The following is a 17,744-nucleotide window of genomic DNA, read 5'->3' as shown; positions in this document are numbered from 1 at the left end:
GATACGGCCGTACTGGCGTACGTTTACGTTGATGCGTCTATGATTCTATCGACATTTTGGACTTTATCGATATTTTCTTTAACATCAAAAATATCGGAACGGAACGGACGAAACCAAAACTGCACGTAAATAGCTGTTACAGTATCGGTACCATAAACACCATTCAAATTTCAGCGGTCTGGCTTGCATTTTCGCCTTTTCGCTTTCTTCAAAGGAAAATTGTAAAATGTACCGAATTGCCGCTTTGTTGATTTGCATTGTGAATGCCCTGTAACTTACAACTGAGTGGAACAAACAAATACCAGCAAAGGATTTTTTATAGTGTGAAATGTCACCTTGACAGCGAGCATAAACTTTAAATTGTTTGATCGATACTTTACGAGATATCGATCACTATAACAATGGATTTCTTTTCCCTCGAACTATTGTAATAAATGCAAACATTTATTAATTTATAAATTTATTTACTAACCGCATCCATTCCAACTGATATACATCCGAATCTGGCTGATCAGTTTTTTTTTTGTAAATCAATATTTCTTCGATATATCTGCAGCTTCGGTTCTTCAACGTATCTCAAACTTATGTGGTCAGCAAATACCAGATTTTCATACCGAAATGTTGTTGAAAACCTAAAATTGCGAATCAAACCCAGAAGCATCACGCGCAAAACTATATCTGCATAAAGCCACCCTGTAGAAAAATTATACTCGAGTTATTAGTAATACAATGGAAATTAGTAGGCGCTAAACTTACCTATGCAGTTGCGTGATCCTTTCGAGAAAGGCATATACGCATAAGGATGACGTTTACTCACGTTTTCCGAGAGGAAATTATCTGGGTTAAAAGAATTAGCAAGCGGTCCCCATAGGTCCTTGCGTCGATGAAGAATAAAAATAGGTATCATTATTTGCATTCCCTCCGGCAAGTGTATGCCATTAACTGTGGCATCTTTTATAGCTTCTCGACCAATAACTGGTATGGATGGCATTAAGCGAAGCGTCTCCTTTATCACCATATCCATATATAACAGTTTTTTCAGATATTCGTAATCAACTGGAGCATCTTGCTGAGCGATTGTGTGCTTTGTCTCTTCGTAGAGTTTCTCTTGTACTTCTGGATGCATGGCGAGCATTATGAGTATTGAGAAGATTTGTGTGGAGACCGTATCGAATGACTGTAAAATATGGTTCTCTGTTAATTCTGCGAGTTGTTATCTACTCGAACATTTGCAAAACAATAAATGTATTTATGTATAATACATACACATTCATGCATACATATTAACACATAGATATGTGTAAAATATTATTATGATTTACCCCAGCAATGATGGTTTTTGTCTCGTTTATTACATCGTTTTGATCAAACAAGCCGCGAGCTTGAAAGTTAAGTGCGCGATCTATAAAAGCATCTGCATTCTTTTTTATATTGCCTTCCTCGTACTTCTCTCTACAATCAAAAGCCATGTTATCAACGGTCGCCTTTTTCGCCTTCCGCTTGTCTTTGATTAACTAAATAACCTTTAATTAACCAGAGATTTATGTGCGACATTAGAATATTACCCTTTCGATGTAATATTTTATGGATCCCTGCGTTCTGTAGTATTTTGGGGTACATGCCAAAAATCCGGCATTTATTGCGCTAAGCATGGCACCGGTAGCGACTTGTTCCAACATGCTTTTAAAAGAAAAAGAAAAAACATAAAAATTTAAAAAGTGAAAATAAAAATAATAGGCGAAAAATTAAATAATACAGCAGCGGTTTGAGACAATAAATACATTTTGGATTTCGAAGTTACATTGATGTATGAAATAGGATTTATTTCAAATACCAGTGCCGATTTCTTTGCAGTGCTGCCACTGCTGGTTTAATTTTCCGGCGCCAAACTGGTAGTGGCATTTCAAATATTGCGCCTGAGTTCGACTAATGCTGACTTATGGGGTAGTGAGAATTAAAAAAAAATTTATTTTTTTGTATTTTCTTAAAGTATAATATCTTAAAGATATTGTGTCAAAATTTCAAGTGTTATTCAACAATTAACAAAGGGTGCTCGTGCGCTCCGGAGCGTTCGAGAGCAATTAGCAGCAGCTGCAAGCAGCCGATTGAGTGCTGCACATATGAAAGTGGCAGATAAGAGCGCTAACGATAACACTCGAGTTCGATATTTTGGAAGCTGCTATGACGGCTGAATAACTATTATATGGCCCAGGAATAGATGATACAGAGTAAGTAATTAAATAATTCGTACGAAATCGATAACAAAATGAGTTTTTCTCAAAACTATGTTTTTTTAACTTAAAAACAGCTTTGAAGGTTGAAATAAAATTTATACTGCTTTTGAAAAACATTAAAACTCGTGCCTGATCGAAAGATTTTTTTTTTTCAAAAATTTCGATTTTTTTTTTAACAAAAAAAAAAACAAAAAAATATTTCCTGAGTCCGCCATATTTTTAATTTTGCAAAAAAAAAAAAGATTCGATCAAGCAAAAGATTATCTATTAATAAAACTAATTTCTCTTGTCCAATTGATTCTATATGAATCTCCAAGGTCTTGTGATGATCACCGCAAGGGAAATTTGACTAAAGTCAAGTCGAAACATGATGTATTAATGCTATGTTTTTATTTTTGTAAAATAAAGGAATTGACTAGCAAAAAAAAAATTTGAAAATTATCATTTTTTCGGGCCATTGACTACCTCTAACCCCTTATGCCGAAGTTTTGACGCTGCTGCAGCGAAAATGTCGAAAGGTATCAAACATATAATCGAGGCGGCCAATTAAAAACTCCCTTCGTGATATTATCCAGTGACCTTTTCTTTCGGCAAAATATCGTACGATCACTTAAGCCACTTACAGACAGGGTAGGAATTCCCACAATAAACAGCCGAAAACATCCGAAGCTGGCGCTGTGTTACTTTTAGTTTATATAATAATTTTATAAAATAAAATAAAAATTCTTTAAATTTATGAATCGAAGTATGATCCAATCGTAACCTGTACTCGCATTAAATTTTTTGTAAGTGGCTGTGATTTTGCAAGCTGCCAGGTTGTTCAGTAAGTTTTGCAGTTCGATAAGGGCGGGAATTGTTACTAGCCTAACTTTTTTCTATTATGTTGGTACACTCTTCATATGAATTTATGTGAAGTTTCATTTCAATCTGTCAATTCATTCATTGTTTACAAGCCATTTAGTATCGACTTGTCACAGTATTTTCTACAAAGGAAAAAATGAAGTATCGGCAAGTGATTGAAATTTTGTTTTTGGAAGGTTTAAAAGCAAAGGGAATTTATAAACGAATGTATAAGCATTTTTTGCCATCAATTAGTACAGTAGAGAGAGGAGTCCAAAAATAGCGACAGCAACAACACTAGTAATCGTAGAAAAAATACCGGATATCGCATTGGAAAATTGACTAAAAGAGATTTAATAGAAGCGCTCATCTCATTTGGCAGTGTAACCAATATTCTGACTAAAGTATTGCGTTTCAAAAAGCTGTGTGCCGCATTCACTAACAATAGAACACAAAATTAGAATGCGAATTCTCAGCAACATTTAGAGCGTTTTCGAAAGGATAAAGTGAGTTTTTGCATGAATTCATCACTATGGTTGAGCCTTGGGTCTATCACCATGATCCTTAATAAAAATAAGAGGTTAAACAGTGGTTTGAACCTGGTTCTTCGACTCCGAAATGAATTCGTGTCCAGAAATCGGTCAAGAAGTTGTCAGCATCAGTTTTTTTAGATGCGAAAGCAATTTTGTTTGTGGATTTCTTGCAAACTGGTGAAATAATAAATCCTGAATATTATTATAACCTTTGAAGGAAAAAATTCGTGAAAAAACCCAGTTTGCAAAAGAAAAAAATATTTTTCATCAGGGCAATGCATAGTGTCACAAGAGCATTTGGACAATGACTAAAATCCTTGAATTAAAATGGTTGGAGCATCTACCGAATTCACCCGATTTGGCCACTAGCGACTTTCATCTGTTCCCAGACCTAAAACTAATCATGCGTGGAAAGCGTTTTTATCAAATGATGAGGTCATGGAAGCGTATTTCGTAGCACTTCCAGATTCTCACTTCAGGAATGGGATTCATAAATTGGAATCTCGTTGGAACTAGGGTATTGATGTACAGGGAGACTATACTGAATAATAAAGTGCATTTCAAACCACAAAATTGTGGTTTTCTTATCGAACCGCAAAACTTATTGAAGCACCTAGTATTTGGTCATGCGTATGATAAAAAAATGTACTTAATACGCACATTCGCACCTCAAGTACAGGGTGGCTGATGAAAGCCGCTACCAAAAAAAAAATTGAATAACTTTTTTTCTTTTTAAGTTATCTGTTCCATTTTTGTTTTAATTTGCAGATTGATCTTTAAAATTTATTAAAATGGATAACTGGGACACGCAAACAAGAATTTGGATAGTCCGCCGCTATCACGCACTGGAGTCCGTAGTTTTGGTACAGAGAGAGTACAGGCGGATGTTTGGCGGCGATCTCCCGAGCAGATGGACCATAATGAGACTGGTGAATAATTTTGCTGAGCAAGGAACAGTCGCAAGAAGGCCTTATCATCGAAATCCACCAGTTCGGACGGAGGAAACGATCGCTGCTGTAGCTGCAGCTATACAAAGCAATCCAAGGGTTTCAACAAGAAGCTTATCTGCTCAACTTGGTGTCAGCCGACAGTCTTTGCAAACAATAATGCACAAAGATTTAGACTTATTTCCCTACAAAATTCAAATGGTTAACAAACTGAATGCAGCAGACTTGCCGATTCGCTTGGAACAGACAGGTGGAAGAAGACCAAAACATGTTAAACTGCCTTTTCATGTCTGATGAGGCCCATTTCGATTTAAACGGCAATGTGAACAAACAAAATTGTCAAATATGGAGTACTTCTAACCCACAGATACTCCACGAGACGGAACTGCATCCTCTTCGCGTGACAGTGTGGTGTGCGGTTTCTTCATGCTGTATTGTCGGGCCTTATTTTTTTGAAGAAAATGGTCACACCGTTACGGTTACTGGAGACCGTTATTTGAAAATGCTGAAAGAATTTTTCTATTCAGAACTACGCCGAAAGAGAATTCCTTTCAACTCTGTGTGGTTTCAACAAGATGGGGCAACGTCTCACATAGCCCAGACTGTTATGACAGAGTTGCGACGAAAATTTCCCAATAAACTGATTTCAAGAAACTCCGAATTTCGTTGGCCCCCCAGGTCGCCTGACCTTACTGCACCTGACTTTTTCTTGTGGGGTTTATGTAAACAAGAAGTTTATAAAACAAAGCCAACAAACTTGGATGAACTAAAACAATCCATTCGGGCAACAATTGCGGCTATTCCTGTCGCAACTCTCAAAGCAGCAATGAACAACTTTTTACTAAGATGCCGCACTTGTGTCAACGAGCATGGGGGGCATTTAAATTCAATTATTTTTAAAACTAGTTAAGCTACATTTAATAAAATTTAATGACCTTCAACTTGAAAAAAAATAAATGACTTCCATACACTAAAAAAAAGTTATTTGAGTTTCTTAATGTAGCAAAATTCATCAGCCACCCTGTATATCACTTATATTTGGTGACCAACAATCAACGGGATTGGGAAAATTCAAAATGTTTTTTTTTTAATTGTGCTTGGCGGTCTTTACGATTTACTGAATCTCTTCCATCAAATAATGCTCGTTAACTTCCTTTAAATTGGAAACGTCTAGAACGTAGAAGATCTGCTATCTTCTTAACTTTTTTATATGATATTATAAAGAGAGATTTTGACTGTGCCGCTCTTCTAGAAAAGAGAAATTTAAATGTTTTAATGAGAACTTCGAAATTCCTACCCTTTTTATGGAATTAATAATAAAAAAATAAAAAAAATTGTTCCCGAAACGCGTCAATCGCTCGCGTTCTTAATGAGCTCAACTAGATCTCATATCTTATCGCGCCTGATTTTTCTTTGTCTATGTAATGATGTTTTTGTTAACCTTCGCAAATTTTGTATGTAATCTTATTTAGTTTGTGTTAATAGTCTATAAGAATTTGTTGTTTATAGCCTTCATATAAATAAATAAATAATGTTGGAAAACAAGATTATTATCCTTACTAATTAAATCCGTAAACAATTTCATCGTGTTGTTCCTGTCCTCGGTAAAGGCCCATACCCATAGTGGTCTCTGCAATATATGATAAAAATATTTTGATAATGTAGAAAAAAAATATATTTTACAGGGCTTGGATCTGGACCATAGAAAAGTGTGCTACTCAATTATGAAACCTCAATTACAAGTCACTTATTACGTACGAGATAAAGACAGCGATAATCTTTATCTCGTACGTTAGAGGGTGGATTTGTTCAGGCACTGTTCGGGGTGTTTGAAGAGTTTTAAGTTATTGCACATAGGAAATAATCCACTTTTGCATATGGAAATCTCTTCTTTTTCTGGTACTACTTTTTGTGGTAACTGATGCCAACTAAAAGCTCTTTCCAATGCAGAGTAGGCGTATACTCGTAATTTAGTACTAAGGGATCCTTCAAAAGTGACGCCTAGATGTCAGTACTGAGTAACTCCTAAACAGTATCTTTTTTTAGGTCATATGCCGATTTTTTTGGTGGAAATAGTCGTCCGAATGAGCCGATAATGTAAAGGTTGACCTTACGGTTATTGTGTCAGGCAATTGCCAACTTATGAACCAAGTAGTGATCCTCATATTAGACTAGCGACGCGGTGACGGATTATCAATTAATCCTAGCAAGACAATCATTGTTTTTTTTACAAAAAAATTAAAGTAGGAGTTTGAAACAATAATTGTAGAAGGAACTACTATAAGCTACTCCAACGAAGTAAAATACTAAGGTGTTCTCTTAGGCCTTAAGAACTGCGCTGTTAGTTCTGTCTTTTCCAAACTGGATAAAGAAGCAAGGTGAATGGGTCTGGACAATACGGACAAAACGAAATACCTCCAGTCATCAAACAAACAGTCGCCGTACTCGCGTATCGGCACCCACGTCTGTGTTGACATTTATGATTTTGAGGTTGTAAGAGACTTCGTTTATGTAGGAACCAGCAATAACACCAATAACAATGTCGGCCTTGAAATCCAACGATGATCCTTTCTTGCCAACAAGTGCCTTTTTGGACTGAGTAGGCTATTGAGAAGTACAGTGCTCTCTCGATGAACAAAACTCTCTCTTATGCTCGTCCTAACGTCTGGCGCCGAAGCGTGGTCGATGACAACATCCGATGAGGCGTCCCTTGAAGTATTTGAGAAAAAGCTTCTGTGTAATATTTTTGGACCTTTGCACGTTGGCTACGGTGAGTATCGCAAGCTATGCAACAATGAGCTGTGTGAGATTTACGAAGATATACTCTTAGACATAGTGCAGCGAATAAAGATCCAGCGGCTTCGTTGGCTGGGTCATGTTGTCCGAATGGATACAAACGCTCCGGCTCTGAAAGTATTCGATGCGGTACCAGCTGGTGGTAGTAGAGGAAGAGGAAGGCCTCCTCTGCGTTGGAAAAATCAGGTGGAGAAGGACTTGGCTTCACTTGGTGTGTCCAACTGGTGCCGGTTAGCACGAGAAAGAAACGACTGGCACGTTTTGTTAAACTCGGCCAAAATCGCGTAAGTGGTTATTGCGCCAATTAAGAAGAATAATAATATGCGCGAATGTATCAGTCCGGAGATTTTGGTGTGGTAGACGGAGTACAAGGAGTGGATTCCTCAACCCAACACTATAGGAAAAGCAGTGTCTAAACGTAACACATTTGACTGCTCTATAGATCACTGGGGGAACCTTTTTTAAAATCATTACTATGTGTAGATGATTATTAAACACATTTTTGTAAGTTACAAAATTTTTTAGGAAAGTTCATAGATCAATTTTTTATTGCAGATAAAAACCTTTTATACCTGTTAAATAAGATTATTGCATCATTGCGAAAAAACATTCCTTTTGAATGCCAAATACATGAGAATCAAGAACAAATTACAAGGGTACAGGATATTTGACGACTCTGCTTTACGATAAGGGTCACGGTTCGCCATTTTAACATCTGTGTGCAACAACGAAGCGCATGCCTCGCATGCGCTACGATGATGATAAGACTCGGGTGCGAACGCCCTTAGTCATAGCCAAGTGTAAACTGTGCGCTTCCCACTGTAAACAGGAAGCATCAAACGATAGAAAAAATTCTTCTATTAGTGGTTACCCTCAAGCAGGTCATGGCCAGCAGCCAAGCATATTTCTGTCTTGAAAAAGCTTCTCAATAAAACCATCTGCCGCTCGCAGAGGGCATAAAGACCAAAGCGTACTTCAACTAGCGCACCACAAATAGGAAGAGAAGCTCGCCCAATTAATTATAAGCAGTACAGATACATATAAATAAAATATGTATTTATAAAAAATATATCTATATATACATATAAAAATGAATTGCTGTTCGTTAGTCTCGCTAAAACTCGAGAACGGCTGAACGGATTTATCTTATCTTGGTCTTGAATTATTCGTGGAGGTCTAGGGAAGGTTTAAAACGTGAGAAAAATTCGAATAAAGATATAGGTCAAAACGTGGACCCGGGTAACCTTCGGACGTGTATGTACAATATGGGTATCAAATGGAAGCTGCTGGTGAATGCTTTAGTACAGAGTATTTTTCATGCTGCTCCGTGACTAGGGTCTCGAGGTAGAGACCAAAACGTGGACCCTAGAATGTGTTTGTACAATATGGATATCAAATTGAAGCTGTTGGTGAATGCTTTAGTACAGAGTATTTTTCATGCCGCTCCGTGACTGGGGTCTCGAGATATAGGTCAAAACGTGGACCCGGGTAACCTTTGGTTGTGTATGTACAATATGGGTATCAAATGGAAGCTGTTGGTGAATGCTTTAGTTCAGAGTATTTCCATCCGCTCCGTGACTAGGGTCTCGATTTTTCCTGATTTTCAATTTATATTTTATATTTACTCAAAAACAAAAAGAAAAACGAAAAATATTGTTTATGCCAAAGCGCTTGATTAAAGAATAAAGAAATAAATAATATGAAAACCATATATTTTCTGTTCTAAACCATATCTATTCTATTTTAGTGTGCCCAGCGAAGGGGGCCGGGTTTGCTAGTATACAATAAATAAAAAATATGTAATTATACTCGTACTTACCTAGTGCCATATCGAGAAACGTGTGCTTAATTATTTCAGATACTTTACACTCTCCTTTTCCGACGCAACCATTTATTTTGTCCACCAAGGCTTGGGTACGCTCAGTGAATATTGGAATAAAATTCGTTATGGCTTTATGTGTGAATGCTGTATTCATAAGTTTCCGATTGTGCTTCCATTTCTCAACTATGGAAATATGGAAATGCACTTAAATTTGTCAGTAATTTATAAATAATCAGAGTTGCTTTTTATATTAGCCTCCGATAGCCTATTTACCAGGACTTGTGACGATTCCATTTGGAATGGCTTTATCGATGAATGAGTACATAGTGCTGGACTTCTCTAAGAAGATGTTTGAAGTCAGAATTTCTTTTATCATTTCTAGATCCACCGTGACAAGGAAGGGCTGCGGTCCGATCCAAGCGCAATAACTCCAGCTCTCAAATTTCGCGAAATATGATTCCAAAACGTAAAGCAGCTCTATTCTCGCATACATACATACGTAAAAAGAACTTTTTTTATATTTAAATTGCTTACAACAATCTATTTGTTTAATGCTGCAGGGAGTTGCTTACTTTCCATTGGCATGAGCTTATAGGCGATGCCCAAGAACGGCAATCCTTTCACAGTGGGAAGTTGTGATGTTATAAGGTGATAACGGTCTCGTTTAAAATAGACGAAATATATTGCGAATGCACTTACGACACCACAAAGGCACAAAAATAGTACACTTAATCCTTCCATGGCATGTAAATTGTGACTACGCTGCGTTTTTTGACAAAAATTAGTTGTGCACTTTTTTGGCAATTAGTAAACAATTAATTAAAATAACTGTTTACAAAAGCTTTTATAGGAAAAACACTAGCGGTGCCTTTAACTAAGTCAATGACTGTGTGTTCAAAGTTCAGGTTGTTTACACTGTAAACGATAATTATGCGTTAAAGTGCATTTGTGCATTAAGCCAGCAACTTCATATATTTTTTTTAAATTAAGGCGGTTCTTAATGAACGCTACATACATCCGCAACTTTTTATGTAAACAAACACAACCGCATGCGCTGAGTATATGGCAATAACCTGAACCCTATGGGTTAGGGACACCGCACGCGCCTTCACTTTATTGCTGACGTTGCAGCAGAGAATTTATTTATAATTAGTCAGTGAAGCAGAGGGGATTGTAGGCGGTTGGTTGGACTGATGGCGGGCCACTTTCTATGGGCAAAGCACATGGAAAAGGTGGGCATCTCAGACAGGCACTCTGCCCAGCATGTGGAGAGGAGGATGAGACCACTTTCTGTGCGTCTGCCCAGCCTTCGCTAGAATCAGGCTTCAGGTCTTTGGTGCTGATGTGTTAAAAAGCGACCACCTTGGCTCCTTGCCACCACAAGATCTACTCAGCTTTCTTTGGTGGTCGAGTAGATTTAAAGAAGATTTAAAAGGGAACCCGAGTGCAGTGTAATGGACTTAATTATGTCTGAGTACTTGCTAGTCTGTCCCGACAAAAAAAAAACATCTTACTGACTTAGTTACTGGCAGTTGACTTAAAACGAAATATTTTTTTTTTTTGGCGGTGGGCTAAAACGCCTTCGCACTTTTAGCGACAATTGACTGCTGCCACTAAAACAATCCCTCCGCTTCCTCTGCCTCGGAACTACAGTAGCATTTCACTAAACATTCCCTCCTCTTCCTCTCCTGGATGTTTCCTCTGCCCCGGAACTACGGTAGCATTCCATCGAAGACAGAGAAGATCGAAGTAGGCGTTCTGTCGGTTTAATAATCTCTGTCCATGTCAGGTTTTTTGGCGAGCAGGACACGCTCTATGTACGTGCCAATAAGTTGCCAATTTTCCGCGCTTTCTACTATTTTTTACTAATGTTGTCTGCTCTTAAGGGACCTAGACTTCATTCGACAGCTTTGCGATCTAATTTCCATCTCTCCTTATTTGAAGAATGTGTGATCTGCATCGTCAATAGGTGCATCTCTGTAAATGTATTCAGAGGTTTCCGTTTTCTCTATTTTGTTTAGATATTCATGAAAATACCCATGCTTAGATAGCATCTGAGTAATTTGTGGAAGTGCTGAATCTTAGCTGTTCTTCTCTTATATGAATTATGCAACATTTTCGTAGAGTTGCCATGCACTGAGTTACCTATCTATCTCTAGGTTTCGTTCCTGCTAGGCTGAAGTGAAATCATTGATATGGCTTGAGGGGCCAGAATCACTAGATTCGTGCAAAGGTGTACACTACAGTACGGTGTCCTCTCACCTCTTCTTTGGCTGGTAGCTATTGACAAAGTTCTAACTCGTTTAAATGGGGGTGGAGTAAAGGTAGTAGCATACGCCGATGACATGATCGCCATGGTATCGGTACCGTTTCCCTCAGTCATGGCTCAAATTTTTTAAATTTCACTGGCTGTGTTCAACCGCTGGACTACCAGTTACGGCCTCAGAGTCACCTCTTACAAAACGGAGCTATCTGCTATTTACCAGAAAATAGCACTCACCCCTACACTTTAGATTTCCCAAATTAAACAACCACGTTCTACCGCTTTCATTGGAAGTTGGGTATCTTAGAGTAATATTTGACTCCAAACTCCATTGGAAGCCACACACTGAAAATCGGATTAAGAAGGCAGTATAACTTTCTACATCTGTAAATCTATGTTTGGCAAAAAATGGGGACTCAAACCACAGGTCGAGCTTTGGGTGTACAACACAGCGGTTCTGCCTATTTGAACATATACTATAGATGCTTGGTTTGATGGGAAGCTCTTCGGAAGGGCTATAATAACACAATACTGCGGAGGGTGCAAAGGATTGCATGTATTGGCAACACCGGAGCATTTAGAGCTTGTCCGTATGCTGCCCTGAATATTGTTTTGCACTTAATTCCTTCCCATCGATTTTTACGTTATTTCCATTGTTGCTCAAAGCGCAATTAGGTGAAGCAGGTTGTCCTCTGTAGGCAATATCTCACGGGACACGGGATTTTTTTTGTGAAGTTAACACCATATTTCTCTAAACTTCGGACACATCTCTCTATCCGCAAACTGGAGTAAGGTAGGTGGGATTGGAACGCGAGGAATTCTTCATCGAAAGCTGGCTCCAAGATGAATAGGTAGTCGGAGCAAGGGTTTTCTCCAAATCAGCAATTTCTTTAAAATTGCCAAATACTGCTAGTGTTTTTCAGGTAGTAGTCTTTGCGAACCCGCAGGCATGCAAAATGCTTAGAGAACGTGGGAGCGAGAGACATTTCTTCCGATAATCAAGCCGCGATCAAGGCACATGATTGCACATAGGTTGCAAGTATTATTAATTATTGTCTTTATTTATATATGTTGCCTGCCTAAATCAATAAAAAGAAAAAAGTTAGAAATAGAGAAGGAAAAATGTGTCTTAAATGAGTTAAAAGAAATTTAAGCTTTAAAAAAAAATTGCTTAAATTGTATTTAATAAAGCTTTAACTTATGATTTCAATTATTGGCTAGTTTTTCTATCATCTATCATCACTACATTTGAAGCGTTTGTTTTCTAAATTTATTTCCATTAATATTGCATTAGCATTTATATTATACTTCCAAAGCAACGGCTAAACTTATATCGCCGGCGTAGTTTATTATAAAATTGTGTTGTATAGTGCAGGCCTTTTGTACTGCTTTAACCAGCAGATGTACTTTTTTTTGCTAAATGTACTGCTTCATACAAATTGCTTTAAACAGTACGCAAAAGTACTGGTTTTATTTGTTGTATGTATTTTGTACTAGTTATTTCTTACCTAAACTCGGCCTTATGCATTATAGCAGTTATAGGTGTCACCCTGTTATGTTTCAATACCAAAACAAATCTTGCTATTACGAACGATTTTTCAAATAGTAAATCATTTCCGCATTTTGAAAAAAATGCGACTTCTTCTCTTCTATACTCGATTAAAATGCAGTCATTGAGCGCATATTCAGATTAATGTTCCCTCATTGGAGCAAGGAAAAGAATAGACTCTTAATAGAAAATGTAGAAAACGAACTAAATATAAAAACAACTACATGCAGATGCATTATTATGAGACATTTGATTTGGATAACACGTTACAATATTAGCTACTTAAGATAAGTTGCCTTTGGCTTAGAACAAACTGATTCTTGAATTCTCTTACAATATAAAGATATTTCAAAATATGAATTGTATTATTTTGTTCATTTTGTATGTACATTTTTTTTGGTCAATAAAACTGTACTGGTCTTTTTAACACACTTTTATTAGCTCGGGTTGTATGTATGTATGTATGTAACGGAATCTTTGAGCTTAATTTTCACTGGCTTCTAAAAATCTGATTGACTTGGAATTTTGCACACCTATCAAGGACCGATGACAATGCAATAATTTGATACAAGTTTTCCATTATCCTTATTAGGATTGCCAGGATTAATATTTTCTTTTTTTACTTGTGGGCAAAAAGTAAGGTGAATTTAGTTGTAAAATGAAAAATCTTTTTTTATTCTTGTAAATCAATTTCATCCCCTTCAAAATAATCCGTATACGTTGGGTATAACGTCTATTGGCGTAACTGAAACTGTTAATTTCAAAATGTCATAACTTTTTTTTAAAAAATCGTACAATAACTTTAAAAAATGGGTTTTAAAGCTAAAGAGTTGTACTATGCGACCTTTTCGTCGAAAAGTGAAAAAAAATTTTCTATCCCAAAAAAAATTATCAAAAATGGCTAAAATGGCCATTTTTTGACCTTTTAGGCTTCATTTACAAAAATCCTGACGTGCTGGAGCATTTTGAAGGTCAGATTCGTTTTCAGCGCATAAAAAACTACAAGAAACAAGTACAGCCATTCTAGAAACTGAAAAAAGTTAAATTTCGCAGGCCTGTGTTATTGATGGTTTTAGTGCTCAAAGTAGGGTTTAGTAAGGTACTACAAGAACAATGAGTCTGATGACGTCAATCCATTTCGATATTATGACGATATTGCGTGAGGTGGGGAATCTTTTTAAGAAAATAAAAATTGGTTCTAAAATCATACAAGGTAAAGTCAAGAGGTAAAACGGGCGTTATAAAAATGTTTTGGATGGCACCATCTTTTTAATGAGTTAGTGCGTTGGAAGTTACATATATCCCTAGCTGACTTCCAGTAAAAGCTTGGTGACATTCGGTTCAGTGGAAGCGAAGTTATTGCATCTAAAGTATCAGCATGTTTGTATCATTTGTTTAACATCGGTAAAACGTTTACCGAAACATTTGAATTGATGAAAAAAGGTTTATGGCGGTGCTTGTGTATCGTGTGCCAAAGTTCACAAGAAATTTACATGTTTCAGAGATGGTTGTGAGAACATACATACATACAGGGTGGCTGATGAATTTTGCTACATTAAGAAACTCAAATAACTTTTTTTTAGTGTATGGAATTCATTTATTTTTTTCAAGTTGAAGGTCATTAAATTTTATTAAATGTAGCTTAACTAGTTTTAAAAATAATTTAATTTAAATGCCCCCCATGCTCGTTGACACAAGTGCGGCATCTTAGTAAAAAGTTGTTCATTGCTGCTTTGAGAGTTGCGACAGGAATAGCCGCAATTGTTGCCCGAATGGATTGTTTTAGTTCATCCAAATTTGTTGGCTTTGTTTTATAAACTTCTTGTTTACATAAGCCCCACAAGAAAAAGTCAGGTGCAGTAAGGTCAGGCGACCTGGGGGGCCAACGAAATTCGGAGTTTCTTGAAATCAGTTTATTGGGAAATTTTCGTCGCAACTCTGTCATAACAGTCTGGGCTATGTGAGACGTTGCCCCATCTTGTTGAAACCACACAGAGTTGAAAGGAATTCTCTTTCGGCGTAGTTCTGGATAGAAAAATTCTTTCAGCATTTTGAAATAACGGTCTCCAGTAACCGTAACGGTGTGACCATTTTCTTCAAAAGGCCCGACAATACAGCGTGAAGAAACCGCACACCACACTGTCACGCGAAGAGGATGCAATTCCGTCTCGTGGAGTATCTGTGGGTTAGAAGTACTCCATATTCGACAATTTTGTTTGTTCACATTGCCGTTTAAATCGAAATGGGCCTCATCAGACATGAAAAGGCAGTTTAACATGTTTTGGTCTTATTCCACCATTTGCAGGATCTTCTGGCAAAATTCCTAGCGAATCGGCAAGTCTGCTGCATTCAGTTTGTTAACCATTTGAATTTTGTAGGGAAATAAGTCTAAATCTTTGTGCATTATTGTTTGCAAAGACTGTCGGCTGACACCAAGTTGAGCAGATAAGCTTCTTGTTGAAACCCTTGGATTGCTTTGTTTAGCTGCAGCTACAGCAGCGATCGTTTCCTCCGTCCGAACTGGTGGGTTTCGATGATAAGGCCTTCTTGCGACTGTTCCTTGCTCAGCAAAATTATTCACCAGTCTCATTATGGTCCATCTGCTCGGGGGATCGCCGCCAAAACTACGGACTCCAGTACGTGATAGCGGCGGACTATCCAAATTCTTGTTTGCGTGTCCCAGTTATCCATTTTAATAAATTTTAAAGATCAATCTGCAAATTAAAACAAAAATGGAACAGATAACTTAAAAAGAAAAAAAGTTATTCAATTTTTTTTTGGTAGCGGCTTTCATCAGCCACCCTGTATGTAAATGACAATGAACATACGAGCCGCCCAAAATCAGTTAGCACCGAAAGCTACATCGAAATTGTTCGTAAAATTATTAAAAAATGTATCGAAATAATAGTTGGAATTCATGGAATCGGAGTTGAATACCTCTAAAACATCGATTTATCGTACTTTAACTGATCATTTGCGTTTACGAAATGTGGTGTTTCCAACATGAACTTGAAACTAAGCGTCAAAGTTCCGAATAAAAGGCCCCATACGGGCCACCACCCACAAAATCGCATTTAGAGAAGTCAAAAATCAAGTCGTGGCTCATTTGTTTTTACGATTTCAAAGGAATGGTCCACAAAGAGTTGATGCCAACGGGCCAAACCGTCTATGCTATTTTCTATCTTGGCGATTTGAAGCGTTTGTTGCATCGCATTCGTCGAATTCGCCCTAAATACCGCGAAGGAGGTAGCTGGCGCTTATTGCATGATAATGCATCATCTCATCGATCCACTCTTGTGACTGATTTTTTTACTAGAAATCATATTTTAACCATCAGTCACTCACCGTATTTGCCTGATATGGCTTCCTGTGACTTCAACCTATTCGGAAAATTGCATTTGGCCATCAAAGGAAAACGTTTTGCGTTTGTAGAGGCCATCCAAAAGGCTTGTACCGACATCCTGAAGGACATTCCGGCCAATGATCTGCAGCATTGTTTCAAGAAGCTTTTAGAATGCGCAAAGCAGTGTACCGAAACCAAAGGGGATTGCAGGGGCTATCCACAAATTTATTTTACCTGTACTGACTTATACGAGTCGATCTCTTTAATTTTTTTAACTATATGTTTTATGAGGCCTATAAATATATTATTAGTTCATATAAATTTATATATTATTTCGAAACAAACAAATTTTCGGTCCTTAATATTAAGAAATGTTTTGCTTTTGGTTTATGAAAAGATATCCACTTTTTTAATTATCACATTTATTTCTTTCATATATTCGAAAAAGGGGAATTTCCTTCAACTTAATTGTAATGTCTTCCACAAAATGTAGACGTTGGTATTCAAATGAGGTAGTAAATCTAAATTTCCATATTAGCTTGGCGATGGTTACTTTTATTGATAGCAATGCATATTTCCAACCTGAAAAATAGATTATACAGCAAAAATAATCAGTTATTTTTATTTTTCTGAAATTATTATAGTAAATTCCGCTCTTATATTTATTCTAAATATCAAAGACTTGACATAACTTTTACGTTTAGGTGCAATTTGCTTACTTTTCATTTCGACTACAAAAAAGTTTTCTAAACAAAACTTTTCAAACCGAAAAAGTATTGTCGAAATCGAAATCAAGAGCACTGACAAAGCTCGATTTCGAGAAATTTAACTGGAATCGAAATGCAGAACAGCTAATAGTTTTGCATCGCGTTATGCGTGACTTCTCTCGACAGGCAATGGTAAACCTCTGAGTGTATTTCTGCCTCCTCATAAAAAATATCCGCCGTTCGGAGTGTACACCGCAAATAGGAGGAGAAGCTCGGCTGAACAACCAATGAAGGATTTAAGCGACAACATTATTTTTCTTTTTGCTCATTTGCACTTTTTCAGATAAGACATGGAGGACCATGATTCAATTATTAAAGGTTTGATCAGTAAACAGCTTTCTCGTTCTCTCTTGACAAATCGGCTCCCTTAGCAAGAAACTGTGTTGCTAACTCAAGAGATTGTAAGTAAAAGTGGAGCAAAAGTAAAATTTGTAGAACAAACATAATCGTTGGCATCATTGCTATTTGATTTCTTCGAATTCGCTGACATTTGAATTTCTGAAGTCGTGAATTTGAGTAAGTTTTTAGTAAATACATATTATTCAATAAATAAATTATAATTTTACATTCATTAGGTTATTTCCGTGCTAATTTGAGCCTTTTACTGTGCCTGCTTGCAACTGAAGCTGTTTTAATCGTTTTCCTGCGTC

At 37.0% G+C, this 17,744-nt stretch overlaps 1 protein-coding gene across 1 annotated transcript in view; it reads right to left on the bottom strand.

Annotated features, from left to right (window-relative positions):
• Window positions 1-478: 478 nt before the first annotated feature.
• Window positions 479-17,744, bottom strand: part of LOC129245066 (uncharacterized) — a 29,733-nt gene continuing 12,467 nt past the window's right edge. Inside the window, exons 8-17 of the mRNA XM_054883074.1 lie at window positions 16,748-16,909; window positions 16,562-16,620; window positions 9,745-9,934; window positions 9,446-9,649; window positions 9,170-9,355; window positions 6,115-6,184; window positions 1,566-1,680; window positions 1,323-1,514; window positions 757-1,177; window positions 479-693 (exon numbers count right to left, since the gene is read on the bottom strand). Of these exons, the coding sequence (XP_054739049.1) occupies window positions 512-693; window positions 757-1,177; window positions 1,323-1,514; window positions 1,566-1,680; window positions 6,115-6,184; window positions 9,170-9,355; window positions 9,446-9,649; window positions 9,745-9,934; window positions 16,562-16,620; window positions 16,748-16,909 (1,781 nt within the window). The 3' untranslated portion in view covers window positions 479-511. The remainder of the gene's footprint in view (window positions 694-756; window positions 1,178-1,322; window positions 1,515-1,565; window positions 1,681-6,114; window positions 6,185-9,169; window positions 9,356-9,445; window positions 9,650-9,744; window positions 9,935-16,561; window positions 16,621-16,747; window positions 16,910-17,744) is intronic.

This window comes from Anastrepha obliqua, chromosome 1, assembly GCF_027943255.1.
Source record: "Anastrepha obliqua isolate idAnaObli1 chromosome 1, idAnaObli1_1.0, whole genome shotgun sequence".
Taxonomy (NCBI): domain Eukaryota; kingdom Metazoa; phylum Arthropoda; class Insecta; order Diptera; family Tephritidae; genus Anastrepha; species Anastrepha obliqua.
This window is presented reverse-complemented; position numbering and strand designations above follow the sequence as displayed.